The sequence below is a fragment of the Cyrtonyx montezumae genome, unplaced genomic scaffold, assembly GCF_038088225.1.
Source record: "Cyrtonyx montezumae isolate F1298 unplaced genomic scaffold, pur_monq_1.0 scaffold_10, whole genome shotgun sequence".
NCBI classification, from domain to species: Eukaryota; Metazoa; Chordata; class Aves; order Galliformes; family Odontophoridae; genus Cyrtonyx; species Cyrtonyx montezumae.
In genome coordinates, this window is record NW_027071826.1 from 58,318,072 (window position 1) to 58,335,232 (window position 17,161).

Genomic DNA, 17,161 nt, shown 5'->3' on the forward strand with positions numbered 1-17,161 from the left:
TATTTTTTATAAATCTGGCTCTTAATCTGGACAGTTTAATGGTGTGATGGTTTAGACCATAAACCACTTTTGCTATTCTACAAGAAAGACCATGGCATGGAAGTGAGGTACAGTGACGTGTACACTGGTATCTGGCAGAATGAAATCCTGCTGCTTGGTGGTTTAGGAAACAAACAACAAGCAATCTTTACTGTCAAATAACGATCAGCTGTCCAGGAATACACTTAACCTGCACAGACTTAATCTAGACTCGTTACGCTATATAACATGCAGTAGGTTCCACATTTATTAAGGTGATTAGCATTTGCCTCTCATGATGCTGTAACACAGCACAAATCTACGAGCAGGGTGGTACAGAGCCCCCCAGCAAATACCCACAAAGGCGCTCACCAAAGGTCCTTATTCTCTAAAGGAAAGATAAATTAAGCACTCAAAAGGGAATGCAGTGTTGCAGTGCGGGCTTTTGTCACTGTACAAGTGACAAAACAACACGGAGGAGTGATGGGATCGGCCATGGAGTGATTTTACTAAGGAAGACACTGAGTGGCACGAAATCAGTTCTAGATTTATGCCATGCAGCACACAGGAGTCTTTGTTTCAGCAAAGAAGCCTTGCTTTATTCTCAGGACATTTCTACCCTGATGCCAAAGCCAGTCCTTGAAAAGTGAAGTGCAAACCTCTCCTGTTCTGTACTTGAACCAACATTAACATTGGCCCAGGTGTCTGTCTTCAAAGGCTGTTTCCTTCACTCATGTGCAGAGCGAAGACTGAAGGCAGTGAAATTACACCAGTGGAGAACAGCTGTAGGGGGGTCACACATGAGAAAAAGAAACATAGAGAAAAGGCCCCTTCCAACTCAGACAATTTTATGTTAAAACAATGGATCTCCGCTTCAAGCCAGCTGGTTTGTCAAGCAAAAATGGACCACATACAGAATGCCTTCTATAAGAGCTCAAATAAGTCCTACATCTTATCCAGCTTCAAGTGAAATTCCTGGCCCTTTGTATGGGAACTGTTGAATCGTGGCCTGAACCACTGATGGATCACCTGAGGTGAGTACTGAGTCAGCCACAGGAGCACAGGTGAAAGCAATGCACCTGTGTGATGGGAAGGGGTGGAGCCTGGCTCCACCTCTCCCAGCCCCCATTTAAGGGCTGACCACCACTGGGGGAGGATCTCTTGTTGGAGATCCCTTCCCTGTGGAGTCCTGGGCGAGTCAAGACCATCAGTGACAGGTGAGCCTTTCTTTTCTTATGGTTGTCTTTATACCATCTGGATAAGCCAGACAGAAATATACTGTCCATCTTCATTATTTTGTGCATGTAATATTCTTTTGGGTTATTTATCCTACACCCTTCAAGCTACTTTCTTGCTGCAGCTGGAGGAAATGGTCACCGAAAGTCTCCTTTCCAGACACAAGTTATATCCTGGGTCCTTCAGTGGGAGGAACTTAAGTGTAGCAGGAGTCCTCTTGTGACTTGAATGGTTTTTACCTTGTAAGTAATGGTTTTCACCCTTAGGTGCAGCAGGAGCAGGCAGCTGAAGGCACAGGGCTACCATCCTCTTAACCAGCTGTTATGCCTTTAGTCTAACTGAATATACAAAGAAAGACAAACAAAAGCCTTACTCACTTCCTGACAGGAATCTTCCCCTCTGCATTCAGCTGCATCTTCAGCTTCACCAGGCTGTGGAAAAAAGTCAAGACAATGTAAGCTCACTCGTACTCATTAAGTTATGAGGAAAAAAGAAAACACAATTGGGAAAGGAAACCATCAGTTAATTGGAAATCAGGCTCCCGCAGGCTGTCAGCTTAAGCTGCTCCTATTTCTTGGGGAGCAGAAACGGGCAAACTGGAAGAGCTCTGACATCAGGAAGATTCCTCTGGAACACGTGACAGATATGAGATGATGGTATCCTCTGCTACTTCGTCCTCTTTGATGACCTCAGGCTGCCAAACCAAACAGTACTACAGAGCCAAGAAGAAGAGGCAGTACTTCGTTGACGTGAGCGCAGGGACTGTGATGGGGGAAATACACCTGAAGCTCAGAATTTCAGTTTGCCGAGTGCCACGTGTATATTTAATACCAAGGCTCAAGTCCTGTGGTGCCAGTTGGTTGCCACACAACACAGCCCATCGACCACCCGTTCCATTGTGCCTCAGGGCCCCTGAGCTGGCACAGGATTTCCTTACGAGACTGCCAAAGGGCTTGGATGCTATGAAGGCTTTTCTTTCCGTTACTGACAGAAAAAGCAGCAAGCAAATGCCTCAGACAGAATGATTGTCAGAAACCACTTACATTTTCTCTAGGAAGGTGTACCGAGAAGCGTTGTATGTGAGGGGATTCTGAACAATGGCCATGATATCTTCAGCCCAGCTCTAGGGGGAAAAAAAAGACATACACAAGGGTGGAGGTGGCTGATTACACTGCCTGGGCTGATAGTGCTGGACTATTAACTCAGCAGCTCCTTTCCTGCTCCCTGTGGATGCCAGCTCTTTGTGCTTCACGTTGCTTCCCTGCCCTCAGGCCCACGTACCTTGCCAACGTTCTCCTTGTAGGACACGAAGTTATGGAATGTGAGGTCCACCATGTCAGGGCCAGATACAATCGTCAGAGTTTTCAGCAGGAAGGTGCTGTGAGGGTAATCCAAGTTAAAAACCTCGCGGAGCTTCTGGCACTGCAAAATGAACAGAAGGAGTGGGGTGAAAAGGAGAATGAAGCAAGCTGCACCAGGAGGAAAAAAATACAGCACCCAGTGCAACCGTGGACTCAAACTGACAGCGAGCTTTTCAACCAGCTCAGAATTAACAGCATGTGATCTTTCTCATCTTTTCTTCCATTTTTTTTTTCCTGTAGCCTGCATTACCAAGATCCTCCAAGAAGGAAACCACTGTGACCAACATCGCTGCACAAACGTCCTGTTCTGGCCTGAAAAAATGCACGTAGGAGACTACTATTAAAGAAATCCCGCGTGAAGCTTCAGCCTCAACTTGCAGATTGGTTGAGAGAAGAGTACTTGGCCTCCTCATAGCATAGGTGCATAACCAAGTTAGTATTGGCAGTGTAAACACAGACAAAGAAAGGCTTTCCAATTAGTGTGGCTTAGATTAGCAGTACTATCTTGCAGTGGCCTCTCCCACCGCAAGAGAAGCACTGTTTGTGGGCCCCAGAAGGATGACCAGATTTAAGGCTGGTTTCTGGGGACGGAAGTTTGCTCTCTCTCTCTCCAAGTGACATTTTCTGCTTGCTGTCAGTAGATAAATTTCTTTTCTTTTTTTCCCCACAGCAATCGCAGCGTCCCAAGCGACGGCTCACCAGAGATTCGGTAAGTGTAAAGCTCATCCAATTAGTCATACTGGGATTTCATCACCATGTGAAAGTGTTTATAGGATCCCTTTAACTGATTTAGCACTTCATGCATTCCTATCCTACATGAAGCATAACTGAGCCAAGGTATCCTGGAGTTACCCTGATGGTTGCTATTTATAACAAAAGGATAACACTCCCATGTCCTACCATAAAGCGCAGCAATTTGTTACTTGAAACGTAGGATCCATCAAAGCAAACTGCCAGAGCACTGCTCCTTCAGAAATTAAGGGCAAAATTCACCACCAGCAATCGCTAGCAGGGCAGGGTGGACTCAGAAATGAACCCGGAGCTGGAATCTGTGTGTCAGACACACGGCTGAGTTACTCCATTTCAACAAGATAAAGCATCCGCAATACCTCAGCATGTTGCAGATACCACGCTAACCTCAGTGAGAGAGCCCTCAATGGCTTCACGTGCTTGCTATAAACGTAGAGCACTCAACAAGTCAGCCCTGCAGCTCAGCTTCTGTTTGGCAGCTCATGGAGCTGCTCTAACTGAGCGGTGTTTTTGTTGATGAAGGTTGGTCTTCACCAACCCAATACACCACTGACCACTTTCATTCCGTTTGAACTGCTCGATTCAAACACAAGCAGTTGTTTCAGCCACGGAATTTTCTATTTGTGTTTGGACTGTGCTAGCTGAAACTGAAACAGCTCGCTGTAGGCACCCTCGTGTGCTGCGTCTCACACAGAAGGCTGCGTGTATATTTCATGAGAAACTGTGCAGGCTTTTGCCGCTGCGTTTTTTCTGAATTTCTGCAGTTTGGGCACATCTGTAGCAAACTGGAAAAAGAAAAACGGCCCTGAATGATGTGGATTATAATTCAAGGCCACCTGACTGCCATCTCTCCTTTCACGAAAGCCTCTCCTCGGTGGTGACTGGGGTCTGTACAACCTAATCCCTATGGAGGGACTGAAGGGGAAAGGCAGCTGGCCACCCAGAACTACTTTCTAACAGCTGAAGAGTTTCTGAAGTGGCTCGTTGCTGCACTGTAAGCAAGTTTTCTTTGCAGAAGCCAACAGAACCCACGCGTCCTATCTCACTCCTGGAGTTATGGAGCATCCCAAGTCAGAGGTGACCCATGAGGATGACCGGGTCCAACTTGATGGAACTTAAACTACAGGTGGAAATGTGTTAGCTTTTAGTTTCGCATTTAACTTCATCTTGCAAACCCAGGGACTTTTGTTCAGCTTCCTTACTTCTAGCGTTGCAAATTCTATGAAGCAAGACAATAGAGAACTTGTGGTTTGAGCTAAGCTCATTTCCTGCGTTTGTTACAAGGCAGCTCCTCCCGCCCCTTTGTTCTCTGCAGTCTGGTGTCACTTGGCTCCCCCGTTTCTTGTCAGGATGTGTCCCCAGCACACTCTGAGCTTCCACCTGTGCTCTGCAGGCAAAGCTGGGCACACGCAGCCATCAGAATGGCTCAACCATCATCTCGGAGCAAGAAGTGGGCAGCTCTCTAAATGGGATGCGTGCTGTTAGCGTAGCTTAGGGCACCCTGTAACACCTCTGCTAGCCAACTACAGCAGGGAGAGGCAAGGAGGGGAAAGGATGATCTTCTCAGGGATCTAAATTGGGTCATTCTTTCCCAGCTTATTTCCCACCTAGCCTGAAGCAAGTCACTCACTCGCTCTGCGCTGCCTGCTGTAGGCAGGGATTATCTCCCTCCTGGGATAAATGCAGTGATGTTGGCACAGCAACGAGTGAAGTGGTGAGAGTGGGCCAGATGCTGTCCAAGCCCCAGGATCTGATGGTACGTTCTGCCTTTTTAATAAGTTAGCTTCACTGCTATTCCTTGGTGCCACGCTGCAGGTGGACAAAAAGGAGGCATCGGTCCATGAAAATAGGCAACCATATTAGCCATGCAAATCGAGAAGGGAAATATGCTTAGCAAATCCACTTAGGAAAAAGAAAACACACACACACACACACAGAGAGCAACCCAGCAGCAGAGGGGCTGAAATACAGAATCAGCTTTCATTTCACTTCCCACTCTCTTCATTTCCCTAAAAACCTGATCCGTATAAACCATATTCATGATCTTGAGAAAAGCAAATTCTCATGCAAACACTGAGGAAGAACCACGCTTCATGCAAGGGTCTTTTCTCCTCTTGAAACTGACGTGAGCAGACGACAGCTCCAGCTGCACACAATCCCTACGTATGGCAGTCCTTTGTCTTCATGATGCAGTGCTGAAGTAGTGTAGCACCGGAGAAGAGGACAACGCAAGCAAACCCCCTCCCCATGCTTTCTTTAGGACAGCAGCACCGTGTGACAGGGGCCACATCTCTGTGCCAAGCATCCTGGAGTGGCAAGGGAGAGAAGACACAGCTAAGCACTCTCAGCTCTCCCTGCTGCCTTATCTACAGGAGCTGGACAATGCAGCAGCATGCAGATTCACACGGCACCAAGTAACCTGCAGACTGCTGGAACCAAACAGGAACAGACTGTGAGGGAGTGATCCAGGCTTTGCATCCTCAGAGTCTGCACGTCTGGGTTCAAAAGCAACGAAATACTTATGAAGGATGACACTGCATTATAATAATGAGCACCAGTGAGAAAACGCAAGATTGTTTTGTGAAAAACGAGGCTCGTTTCAAAGCCAGTGCCTGCTGACAGGCCCAAACAAAACCCGAGCTGAAGCCAACAGCTCAGCAGCCTGGCCTGCAGCATCGTATACTGCAGTACTAATTATTGGCTTGTGCAAATGTTCTTGGTGCAGCAGAAGAAAACAAAATGGAGCAGCTGTTATTGTTCCTTGTTACTCAAACAAAAACATGAAAATTGCATTGTAAATAACATCCTGATCTGCTTTGGCATGCTGCTGATCTACATTCAATAGCTTTTTATCTTGTCTCGCTTGTGTTAGAAGTCCCTGCTAATTCTTATCTTGATGAGTCTTGATCATGTGCCAAAGTTCACCCTGCCCTGGCTCTCAAAAAAAAAGGAAAAAAAAACAAACCAAAAAGAAAACCTCCCATCAAGGAATAAAGCTGCAGAACACATTGTGGAGCTCTCAAAGAAAATAAAGCAAGTGGAGAGTCTTTGCTCCGAGGGCACAGCTGCGCTTCACCTTCGGGCAACAAAGGAAACTGGCACGTATTGCCAGTCTTCCACCTCCAGCTCTCCATCCCGTTGGGATTTTCATATGGATACCTTTGGGTTCTTATGCACCAGACTTGGATGCTCTGAGTGGAGGGTGACTCGTGCCAAGAAATTGTCACTTCCTGCATTTCTCTACGTGCTCTCAAATTCTGTCCTCAGCAAAGCCACCTGAACACACCGCCGAGGACTTCCAATGTGCTCTGCAGAAGCACTCAGGACAGTACAGCCTTGTGGAAACGGGAAACTGCCAGGCCCAGAGGGTACATCTCTGCCAGTGTTTTGGTTCAATACCCATTTCAGCACCCACACAAGGTGGAGAAGGAGACAGCCTAATACATTTTACTATATATACCATTGCAGAAATGACAGAAGATCCCTTAAAATAAAATAGAGAGGGTTATGTTAAGTGAAAATGAGATGCAGAGATTGAAACGCCCTTGGGATTTTCACAGCAGAGGTTATCACTTGTGCCCATTGAGGATACCTAAGAAGTCGCTTCATGCTTGACCTCTGTATCTTTTCTGGTTTTTAAATGAACTGTAGCCAATTCCCAGCACTGTAGAACTATTATATTTATAACTATACTCTGTCCTATTAAAACAGCTACAACGCAACAGCCATGCCAAATCAGACCAAAGAGCCACCCAGGTGCCTGGAAAAGAAAGGGCAAGCGCAATGATACTTCTCTGCCCCGTGACCTAATCTCGTACTTAAGACCCTCAAAGGGCATTTCCTTCTTGACCTAACCCTGAAATCACATACGTTTCCATGACTTGTGCGGGAAGGCATCCCACCGTGCAACGACACAGGTCCAACAGCAGCACCTCCTTTTGCTTTGTGCTGAACTTGCCTTTGGAAAATTCCACTTGATGCTTAGCTGTCATGGGAAGAAACACGAGCAGCTGCTTCCCGCTCACCTTCTCCATTCAGATCCTGATTTACAGCATTTCACAGTACTCCTCCACAACTCTCTTTTTCTTTTAGAGGAAGAGCAGGCAGCCTGCTCTTCCTCTCCCACCGACTCTCTTCCTCCGGTGGCCATTTCATGCCTTTATTAGTCACGCTCTTTTCTGCGTTTCCCAGTTCTTAGTCTCATTTGAGAAAGACACCAAAAAACCATAGAAATATGGATAAATTCAGTCTGCACGCATCATGGCAGATGGGATATGTGGAAAAGGTCCCTCACCCATAGGGTAGCCGAGAGGCTGTTGTTACGAGATCATTCAAATGTTTTTTTCTTCTGTATGTTGAGTGATGTTTACCTGTACTCTGATCCCTGGGCTGGCATGTTTTTCCTGGTAGCCTGCAATAAAAGTCTTCAGTAATGACAGAGCTCTAAGTCGCTCTCCTGCTTGGCTGCTGCTGCCAAATAGACACCCGCCCACAGCCTCAGTGCTTCCACCACTAACCTTTTAAAACCTTTTAATCTACAGAGTTGAGTTTGTTTAGTAAACAGTTTATTCCTAAAGTTTATCGCCCTAGAAAACAGTATCTCAGGACTCTCCTTTAGGTAGGTCTTTTCCATAGCAAGTTGTACTCTGGAGTGCAGCACTCTGCTCTGTTAGCTCCACACATTTGATTCTCTCTCTTGAACAACGACAAAAAAAATAGCTTTTTCTCCAGGCGAAACTGGAGTTGCAGGCAAAACCGTAGGCACGGTTAGAGCTCAGATGTGTTCAGTTCTAAGGATTTCCTGAGAAGAAAGTTGATCAGGAAGAATGAAGACCTTTCAGGATTGGGAAAGATATGGGCGCTGCTCCTGAGCTCTGCTGTACCTTTATCGCTCATCTCCTCACATGCTTTCGAGAAACACCAGCCCTAGGGAGCCCTATTAGGCATTTTCAGGGAGGTATTAGGAAAACAGCCGTACTTCTTACGCAAAGAGGCAGCTCGAGTCTCTCAGTATGGATTGCCAAATCTTCCTCTTTCACATTACACTGAGAATCATTTACGTTATTATACGGAGCCATTATCTTTACTTCTTTGTTTCCCTTTCGCATTCCAGCTTCCATTTTCTGCTTGTCATTTTTTGTACACAGAAAAGTTCAAAACAAACGAAAATCAGACCCAGAAAAAAATCCTAACAAGGGCAACTGCGTTGCAGGAAGCTTAAATTATAACAGAAACCAAAAACAAAGGCATGTGCATGTGCACTCTGCAAGCGGGCGACTGAAAACTATTTGAAAGAACAGAAACTTGTGCCATTACTACATTTTCTTCCCTTTAAAGGAAAAGAGCACCCCATGCTGCACTGGGCTCGCTCAGTAACTCCAGGTTTGTAGCTGCCTTGACCCAACAAGCTCGTACGTATCAGTCTGCATGAGTCTGTTAGGTGCACGGAGAGCTACTTGGGGAGCTCAGGGGCAAGAGTAAGGGTAGCTTTTCCGTATTTGCAGAGTTCTGATGAGGACAGACAAGGTTGTCTCACCTTCTCGTATCTTAAAGCCAGGCTAAACTGCCTCAGCTTGTGTCGAAGGCGCGGGCAGCTTTTCCATCCCCCTACGAAGTGGCAGAATGAAGCACACACTCACCTTGGGGATTTTGGCAAATCGCCCTACACGGGTATCTCGGATGCTGGTTATATCCAGGATTTCCATTTCCTACAAGGGAATAAGGACAAGGAGGAAGAAGGAAAGAAAGGAAGAAGTTATAAACCTTTCCGGTCCCCTCAGAAGCTGCAAAGTAGGTCTGAGCCTGTCGCTGGGGAAAAGCTCAACCACCAGGAACAAGGCAGGCAGGGGAATGTGAGCTGCACTAGGCCCAGCTGGCAGACCGGTTTGTGCAGGGTAACGTTGGCTCTGCAGCACATTTTGAGGTGGCGGCCAGAGTCCTGATGCAGTTCACTGAGATGAACACAGCTCCTCTCTACCCAGTTCTCCTCCATCTTGATCACACTCTGAGCTTCAGATTTGGTTCTAAATAGCCACAGTAGACTTGAGCTTGTCCAGATGTCCTGGCAGAAACAACAGGAGCAGGAGAGCCTTGACAGTATTTTTGCCAACTTTGGCAAGCAGGGAGCGGGAACACCACTACACCTGCACCTTCACCTCAGGCTACAAACTGGCAGGATGAGGATGCTGAACTAGAGCTGGGTAAATAAAACCCAATGAAGCAGAGAGCGTGATCTGCAACATGAAAATCCGTGCAGAGCTGTGGTAGAACATGAAGCTCTCGGCAAGCATTGCAGAGGAGGAGCATGGTGCCAGTGTTCATCCTACTTTGTACCACTTAGTTCGATTTATGGAGAAGAATAGTGCAAAACAAAAAAAGCACGTGCAAAGATCAGACACACGTGTAGCCTGTCCTACACTACTGCTACATTCTCTCACTCCCATAGCAGAAGACCTTCTGGAACATTCCCCATGGAGGACACTCCATGAGGTCCCCTAGGCAGCCCGCTCCTTGTCCTCACTGTCCCTACTGCTGGCTAGTTGTTGTGTCTGCTTTGTTTGCTCTTTTAATATCCCACCTGAATTTCCTTCCTCTGTTACTGATTTGCCTGCTCACCACGGATCTGGAGAACAAATTGTACTCGTCGCAGCAGATATTTTCCAAGATCACAATAAGGAACAATGCGGATACCGTATCTTCTGGCTGTATCCCCACTTCATTGTGAAGCAGGACGAAAACGTTATCCTAATCTCTCTCCTTTCTGAATCTCCACCTAGTTTATGCACAAGAGGGGGAAACTGCCAGACAAAATCTTGCCCAAGGATGTAAAGCGGGATGTTGATTTGCTGCAGCTCTCAAATCTGTTAATTTTAGGTGCTCACCAATGGTATTTTCCGGGAAAATGAGACCCCTCTGCCTGGTCTTCCTCAAGCTATGTCATGCCCTGACTTCCTCATTGCAGCCCCTTTCCCAGGTGATGCCTCCCACCACTAGCCCCATGAAATATGCATTTTTGATGAGCGACAACAGCCCCCCCAGCCCATTTTTTGATGCATCACTTCTTCCAGCTGCCTGGCTGAACCTTTACAGCTTAACTACTACCACCAGGAGTGAGCAGCCCTTGAAAGGGAGAAGACCAGCGTGCCTTTGACAGGGATGTCACAGTCTCCAGCACTGCAGTACCACTCTCAGATGCTGTGGCTGTGTGCCAGTGCCCTGCTCACGCTGCCATTAGGGCACAATCTTCTGAGAATTCAGACCTCATCGAAACAGGTCGGGGTTGCCTGGCCAGGGTGCTGTGGAGGAGTACTGGCTCTGTCTCTTTATCTACCATGCTTCTTCAGCATGTAGGTCACAAGGAGGAAGTAGAGCTGAACCACAGCTCTGCTCTGGAAAGCAGAAGTAAACCCAGCCTTCCACCTCCTGGCAAACCAGATCCCTCCACCCCTTGCTGCTACCCAGCAGCAAGGAACTCAGTTCTCTTTCTTATATTTGTGGCATCTCGCTCCCCCCTGGCAGCTATCCCCCTTGTGCTTTGCCTCCATCACCACGGTGCACACCATCTTGGTACTGGAGGAGCACAACTCAGGCACACGTTAGCTGATGATGGGTACACTGAACTGCACATTTCTACCTATTTTTATTCCCACTGCTCTGGTTTGGAGAATCCTTTAGCAAGCTGCCTAACAGGCATATCAGTGCAATTCCTTTCTGTGTGGTCCTGTGTTTTAATTATGCACAAACTTGAATCGACTGTTTGGTGACCAACCTGTGAAATCTTAACACTTACCTTGTTCTGATATGTCCAGTATAAATAAAAGCCCTTCGGATCCACCCGAAGAATCACAGGAGAAGCACTCGCTGTTTCCTAACACATCAAAACACAAGCAAACAGAAAAGGTTAGCGCCTTATATCCCATGACAGGCATACAAGGTTCTTCATTGAAATGCAGACTCAGTAAGGCGAATCGCCATCTGATTTATGGAAACAAACAAGTAATTTCAGTATATCTCCAGTGTGAAGCTACAAAAGCTGAAACCTAGGTCTCTCATTTCTATACAGTCAACAGAAAAGAAAGTCCTTGTAGATGTGTCTGTTCCACTTGAACTGCCTTCCCTTCATGGCACCTGCTTCCTTCTGAGCTCCAGAGGGAGCAAGGCCAAGAATAGACACCACCTAGACGTCTACTTGTGCTGGCCATCTGGGCTCTCTTTACAGACTGCAGGGATCTAGTCAGGAAGAGTTTGATAAAATAGATGAGTCTACTTCAGGAGGGAATTCTCAAATACTATTCATTAGCTCTAAATGGACTATAAAAAAAAACCAAACTAACAAACAAACCCAGAGCCCATTTAAGCACCCAGAAAGTTAGACAAAAGGACGTTGGGCTGATCCTGAACCCACCAGGGTGCGGTGCCTCCCCCAGCTCCGAACCAAGGCGAAGGAAATAAGCAGCTGTGAGGTTGGTGTGCTTTGCTTCTGCATTTTTGGTTTAAGACAGCTTCACAGACATTCACAGCACAACATCCAGTCCCGTCTTGCATGCAAGCTAAGAGGTGAATCAGCACGAGCTCTTAGGAAACAACAATAGGGAACACTTGGTGACTTTGCTTGGAGTCCTAGCCCAGCTGCTCACTCAGCCTAGCAGGCTCCTGACTGCTCTTGACCTCTGGAGCCACAGATGAAGAATCACAAGGCCTATCAGCCATTTCTAAGAAGGCTTCAAATTCGCTTCAGGAAGCTGAAATACTCAGCTGCTGAGACAAAACCGGTAACGGAATCTGGAAAGCGAATTTGTCATTTGGCCTCGGGCTCTTCCATGCCACGAAGAGCAGAACAGACCCTGTAATGCTACTCCTGAATATTCTCCCTTGTTTCTAGATAAAGCTTATCTCCTGCGAGGCAGTATTCTTGAAGGCAAAGGGAAGCCACGGTAAGGACAGCTGTCCTCCTGACTGGGGACATGGGTGGCCGTGGGGTTCAGGTATACGCTGCCGTGGGTTGGTTCCTTGGCAACAAAGGAGAAGGTGAATTCCATAGAAGATGAGCTGCCTTCATTCCTTTTCCTCAGCTGTTGTAGAAAGAGGCCAGGTCACTTTGAAGAGTCAGGCAGAAGAATTTCAGCTCCACTGAAGAGCTGCTTTTATCCTGACCCTCCACCTGCACACCGACAGGCTAAAGCTTTCTCCACTTTCTTTTGCAGCCTGCTGTGACTGCACGAAAGCGACATAAGATGGTGCAATGTGACCATGACCAGAACTTGTGAAGGTTTTTGTTATTGTTGGAGCTTTGAGTTTGTAAACTTAGTAAATAGAAGCAGCCTTTCCAGGAAATCGAGATTTGTAAATCCTGGGCAAAAATGCACACAAGCCTTGAGCTCACTCACTCCAACCATCCATCCTTAGTGGGTGCTGGGAGTCCAACTCGACTCACTTATGGCTTCCAGGGAACTTGAATATCCCAGAAATTCTCAGGGAAGCACTTAACAGCTTCAAGCTTTTGGATAGTGGCCCCCCTGGGCTGAGCACTGCTGCTGGAGGCTCCTTTTAACACATCCACCATGTCTCCTGGGCTTTCATCCTTTACCTTCATCCACTGGACATTGATCCCTCAGGTCTTGGTGAATGATCACCCCCTGGCCTGCTCCCCCTTTACCAACATTCATGCTCAATAGTACGTGGACCAATCTCCAAACAAGATGGATGGGCAGCTGCCATTGCTGTGCCTCAGTATTAGGGGAAATACTCTTTTGTCTTCTCAGTGAGGAAGGGAACTATTACACTCGAGTTAACCCCTACTTTTCCGCTGATCCACATTCTCTTCCCCTTAAAATGAAAGGCAAACTCAGCCTGCAAAGCAGGTATTTCGAAGACACAAGAGGACACGGAGCAGGGAGAGGAAGGCAGCTTTGTACAGCACCCTTGCTGCTTTGCTGCCATGCACTTGGTAGCTCACAGACCCTCAGGCAGGACATGACTCACCCCCATCCACTCCAGGAGCGGGGCTGTAAGAGGAAGCAACTTGGAGCCCCAAATCCTCCCATATGCAAAGCATGGAGAGTCCATACAGCGAGTAAATCCTACCCTATGCTTCCCGAAGAAGCATCTGAACGCAGTGCGTGTGTCTCAGCCCGGAGGGGCTCCCAGCGTCAGCTGCCTTCCAAAGGACCGGTTTTGCACAGAGAAACAGCAGTCAGCACCCCAATCCCCACACCGAGCATATCTGCACCCCCAGCCTCTCCACAAACCTGACCAAACCATTGTCACCATGCACCCAAGCTAGCAAAGCAAAGTTTCGGTACTCACGTCATCCCATTTGATGAAGCGTTCGCCCTTGGACAGGTACTCCTTCACCTCTGGGGGCTGCAGGGCAGGTGTAAGCACTGACATTGTCCCGTAGATGCTCTCCTCAGCTACCAGCAGCAACAGGAGTTGCACAGTTCACTCCTCCTTCACCCCCTCTCCTCTATCTCTGCCTCTCACATGGCAGGGCTCTCTGCCATCGCCACTGTTGGCACCAGAGAGCAAACAGCGCCTTATATCCCAGTCAAATCTAGGAGGGGCAACAACACGCGGGCCAGGACCGATGAATCTGCATTGTAAATCAACAGGTCTCCAAACACGCACGAGGAGTGCAGCCCGAGGTCACCTGGAGGAAAGCTTGCGACGAGCGGAGATGCCCGCATGGGCAGCACACACACACACACACACACACACACACACACACACACAGTCCCTCTGGGAGGGACCTGCTCCTCGGAGCTCCGCTTGCGAATCGCGCTGCTCGTAGCACTTCCGCAAGCAAACTTCCTTAAAAGTTCTGCTTGACAAAGTGCAGGCATTGCCAGCGGACGCTCTAAACTATTTCAGCAGATGCGATCACAGAGCGGCGCGGGGGGTTTGGCCTCAAGCAGACTGCCCCCTTCATGCAGTTAGGCCAAATCTGACGTGGAAGGCTGTGGGGCCGCTCGCAGCACTGTCCACTTTAGCAGCGGGACAGATGGAAGTTTCAGGCAGATGAAATGAAACATTCACGAGAGCGCCCAGGGACTGCAAAGCTGTCTACTGCAGGCTCTCCAGGAACGCAGAGCGGCGGAGATGTGGGTGAGGATGGTGTCAGGGAAGTGACGGGTGGCAAAAAGGGAGCCAGCTGCATGGTGGGGCCTCCCTCCCACCTCTGGCTTATGCACAACGGTAAGGCCAGCTGGAGGCAGATCAGTTGTCCTTCCCCAGGCTGCCTGAGGCGACCCAGTGGCAAGAGGGAGGAGAGATTAACTGGAGGGAGATTAAATGCACCTCTAAGTTCAGGAGTTCTGCTGCCCTCCAGTCCTCTGCGACACGAAGCACAAAAGGCAGCCCTCGCAGAACACAGATGTGAAAAAGTGAGAGGTGGCACGAGCTTTGCCAGCAGGTGCTGCCAGAAGCAGAGGGGCCGCAGGGAGAAGCAGCAAGTCACAGCTCCTGGTTCCAGTGGCCATTTTGTAATTACCACAAATGTCATTATTGCTTCACAAGCAACTTCTGCCTCTCGCCAGAGCCCTCAGAGGCTGCTTGGCACTGCAGCAACAACTGCCAACTCCTCTGGCTGCGTAAAGATGCTCACTACGGCTGCGGCTTGCTTCCTTTTGCACAGCCTTATATAACCTCCTTATCTCTCGTTTCACACTCCTTGCTCCGTGTCAGAGCTTCTGTGTCTTGCATGAAGAGACAGCTGATGGAACAGAGATAGAATAAAACAGTCCTGCCCTCTGCTGAAAGCTCTGATATCAAAGCAGGCAGAAGCAACTTTGAGCAGCATTTATTTTGACCGCCCTTTGCTATTTTCCTCCTGCCAGACCCTGACCTGGCCTGTAGCCACCCCACATCCACCGTGTCTCCTTGGATTCCATCCTTTACCTTCATCCACTGGACATCCCACCAATTACAGAAGTTTTGATAACAAATATATGCCCCTTTCTCCCACCCCCCCCCCCCTCCCCCAGCCTCCCTTATCTCCTCTGTGCTACCTATTCAGCTGCCTCTATAACCCACAAAGTATATACAGACGCAAGACAACCCGTACCATCCTCTGCAGATTTAACACGGTTTGCAGGTGGTGATTAAGTCATGCTACGTAAGAACCACTTTGACTGGATGGCTCCTGAGTGCTAACAAATTACTCTGGAGCCTCAACCCATCTCTAGCTCACCCACTTCTGAAACCTGTAATAAATCTCTTCCAACGCTGTTCCGTTATAACTTTGCTTCGCAATGTGTAATGCTGTCCTCTAGTGAAGAAGCTATGACATTGCACACAGATCCTACGGCGTTGTCTTCCAACGTTGGTAACAAACTCACAGCTAAGCAAAACTGAATTCCTCTTATTACTCCTTTGTCCACTTTTTAATCAACATCATAAACGGTGGGGTCGAGTGTACCCTCAGCAAGTCCGCTGATGACATCAAGTTGAGCAGTGCAGTTGATGTAACAGAAGGAAGGGTCACCATCCGAAGGGACCTGGACAAGACTGAGAAGTGGGCTCACGTGAACCTAATCAGGTTCAACGAGAGCAAGTGAAATGCGCTGCAATTGGGTTGAGGCAATCCCAGATATGTGTACAGAATGGGGGAAGAACTTGAGAGTAGCCCTGCAGAGAAGGGTGTGAGGGTCCAGATGGACCAAAAGCTGGATGTGAGCCAGCAGTGTGTGCTTGCAGTCTGGAATGCCAGTTGCATCAACTCAAGAGTGATCCAGCAGGATGAGGGAGGTGATTGTCCCCATCTACTCTGCCCCCATGAGGCCCCATCCGGAGTAACGTGAGACATGGAGCTTTTGGAGAGGGTTCAGAGGAGGCCACAAAGAAGTTCAGAGGGCTGGAGCGTCTGCCCTGTGAAGAAAAGCTGAGCTTGTTCAGCCTGGACTGGATGTTACAGTGACATTTTTCACGCAGAGGGTAGTGAGGCACTGAAACAGGTGGCCCAGAGAAGTTGTGGACACCCCATCCCTGGAGGTGTTCAAGACCAGGTTGGGAAACTGCAACAAGATGATCTTCCTTGCAATAGGAAGCACTGATTTATGGCTTTGGATTCCCACACAAAGATTGTTTATAGTCACGACGTACAGAGGGCACAGCTCCACACCTACAGAGATGATTTATTTAATAGAACCGTAGCATCACCAAGGGTGGAAAAGACCTACGAGGTCACCCAGTCCAAGCATCCACATAACACCAATAGTTCTCACTAAACCACGTCCCTCAACACAATGCCTGTATGGGAACTGTTCAATCGTGGCCTGAACCACTGATGGATCACCTGAGGCGAGCACTGAGTCAGCCACAGGAGCACAGGTGAAGGCAATGTACTGTGTGATGGGAAAGGGTGGAGCCTGGCTGCACCTCTCCCAGACCCCATTTAAGGGCTGACCACCAGTGGGGAAGGATCTCTTGTTGGAGGTTCCTTCCCTGTGCAGTTCCAGATGAGCCTTGACCTTCAGTGACAGGTGAGCCCTTCTTAATTTATGGGGTGTTTTTATACTATCTGGATAACCCATCCAGAAGTATACTGTCTATCTCTGTTATAGTGTGTGGGTGCTCTTCTTTTAGGGTATTCACCCTACGATTGATGAGTCGTGCAGGCTTAGGGAAAAAAAAAAATCATTAACTGATGTGTTTTTCATTAGGAATATCTTCAAAGGGGGCAAGGGGAAGAGCGTTACCCCATTAGAACAAATGCTCCCAGGTCAGATCCTGGGACTCATGGGGTCACCCTATTATTGCTAAGTCATTATTATAAAAAAAATGGGGACCCCTGCTGGTTA

At 48.1% G+C, this 17,161-nt stretch overlaps 1 protein-coding gene across 3 annotated transcripts in view; it reads right to left on the reverse strand.

Moving 5' to 3' along the window:
• The window catches only part of PLCB2 (phospholipase C beta 2), a 33,494-nt gene extending 19,510 nt beyond the window's left edge, over positions 1-13,984 (reverse strand). For all 3 annotated transcript variants that reach the window (XM_065755578.1, XM_065755576.1, XM_065755577.1), the window contains exons 1-6: positions 13,671-13,984; positions 11,155-11,232; positions 9,005-9,073; positions 2,536-2,676; positions 2,298-2,377; positions 1,632-1,685 (exon numbers count right to left, since the gene is read on the reverse strand). In XM_065755578.1, the coding sequence (XP_065611650.1) occupies positions 1,632-1,685; positions 2,298-2,377; positions 2,536-2,676; positions 9,005-9,073; positions 11,155-11,232; positions 13,671-13,754 (506 nt within the window). In that variant the 5' untranslated portion in view covers positions 13,755-13,984. The remainder of the gene's footprint in view (positions 1-1,631; positions 1,686-2,297; positions 2,378-2,535; positions 2,677-9,004; positions 9,074-11,154; positions 11,233-13,670) is intronic.
• Between the last annotated feature and the right edge of the window lie 3,177 nt (positions 13,985-17,161).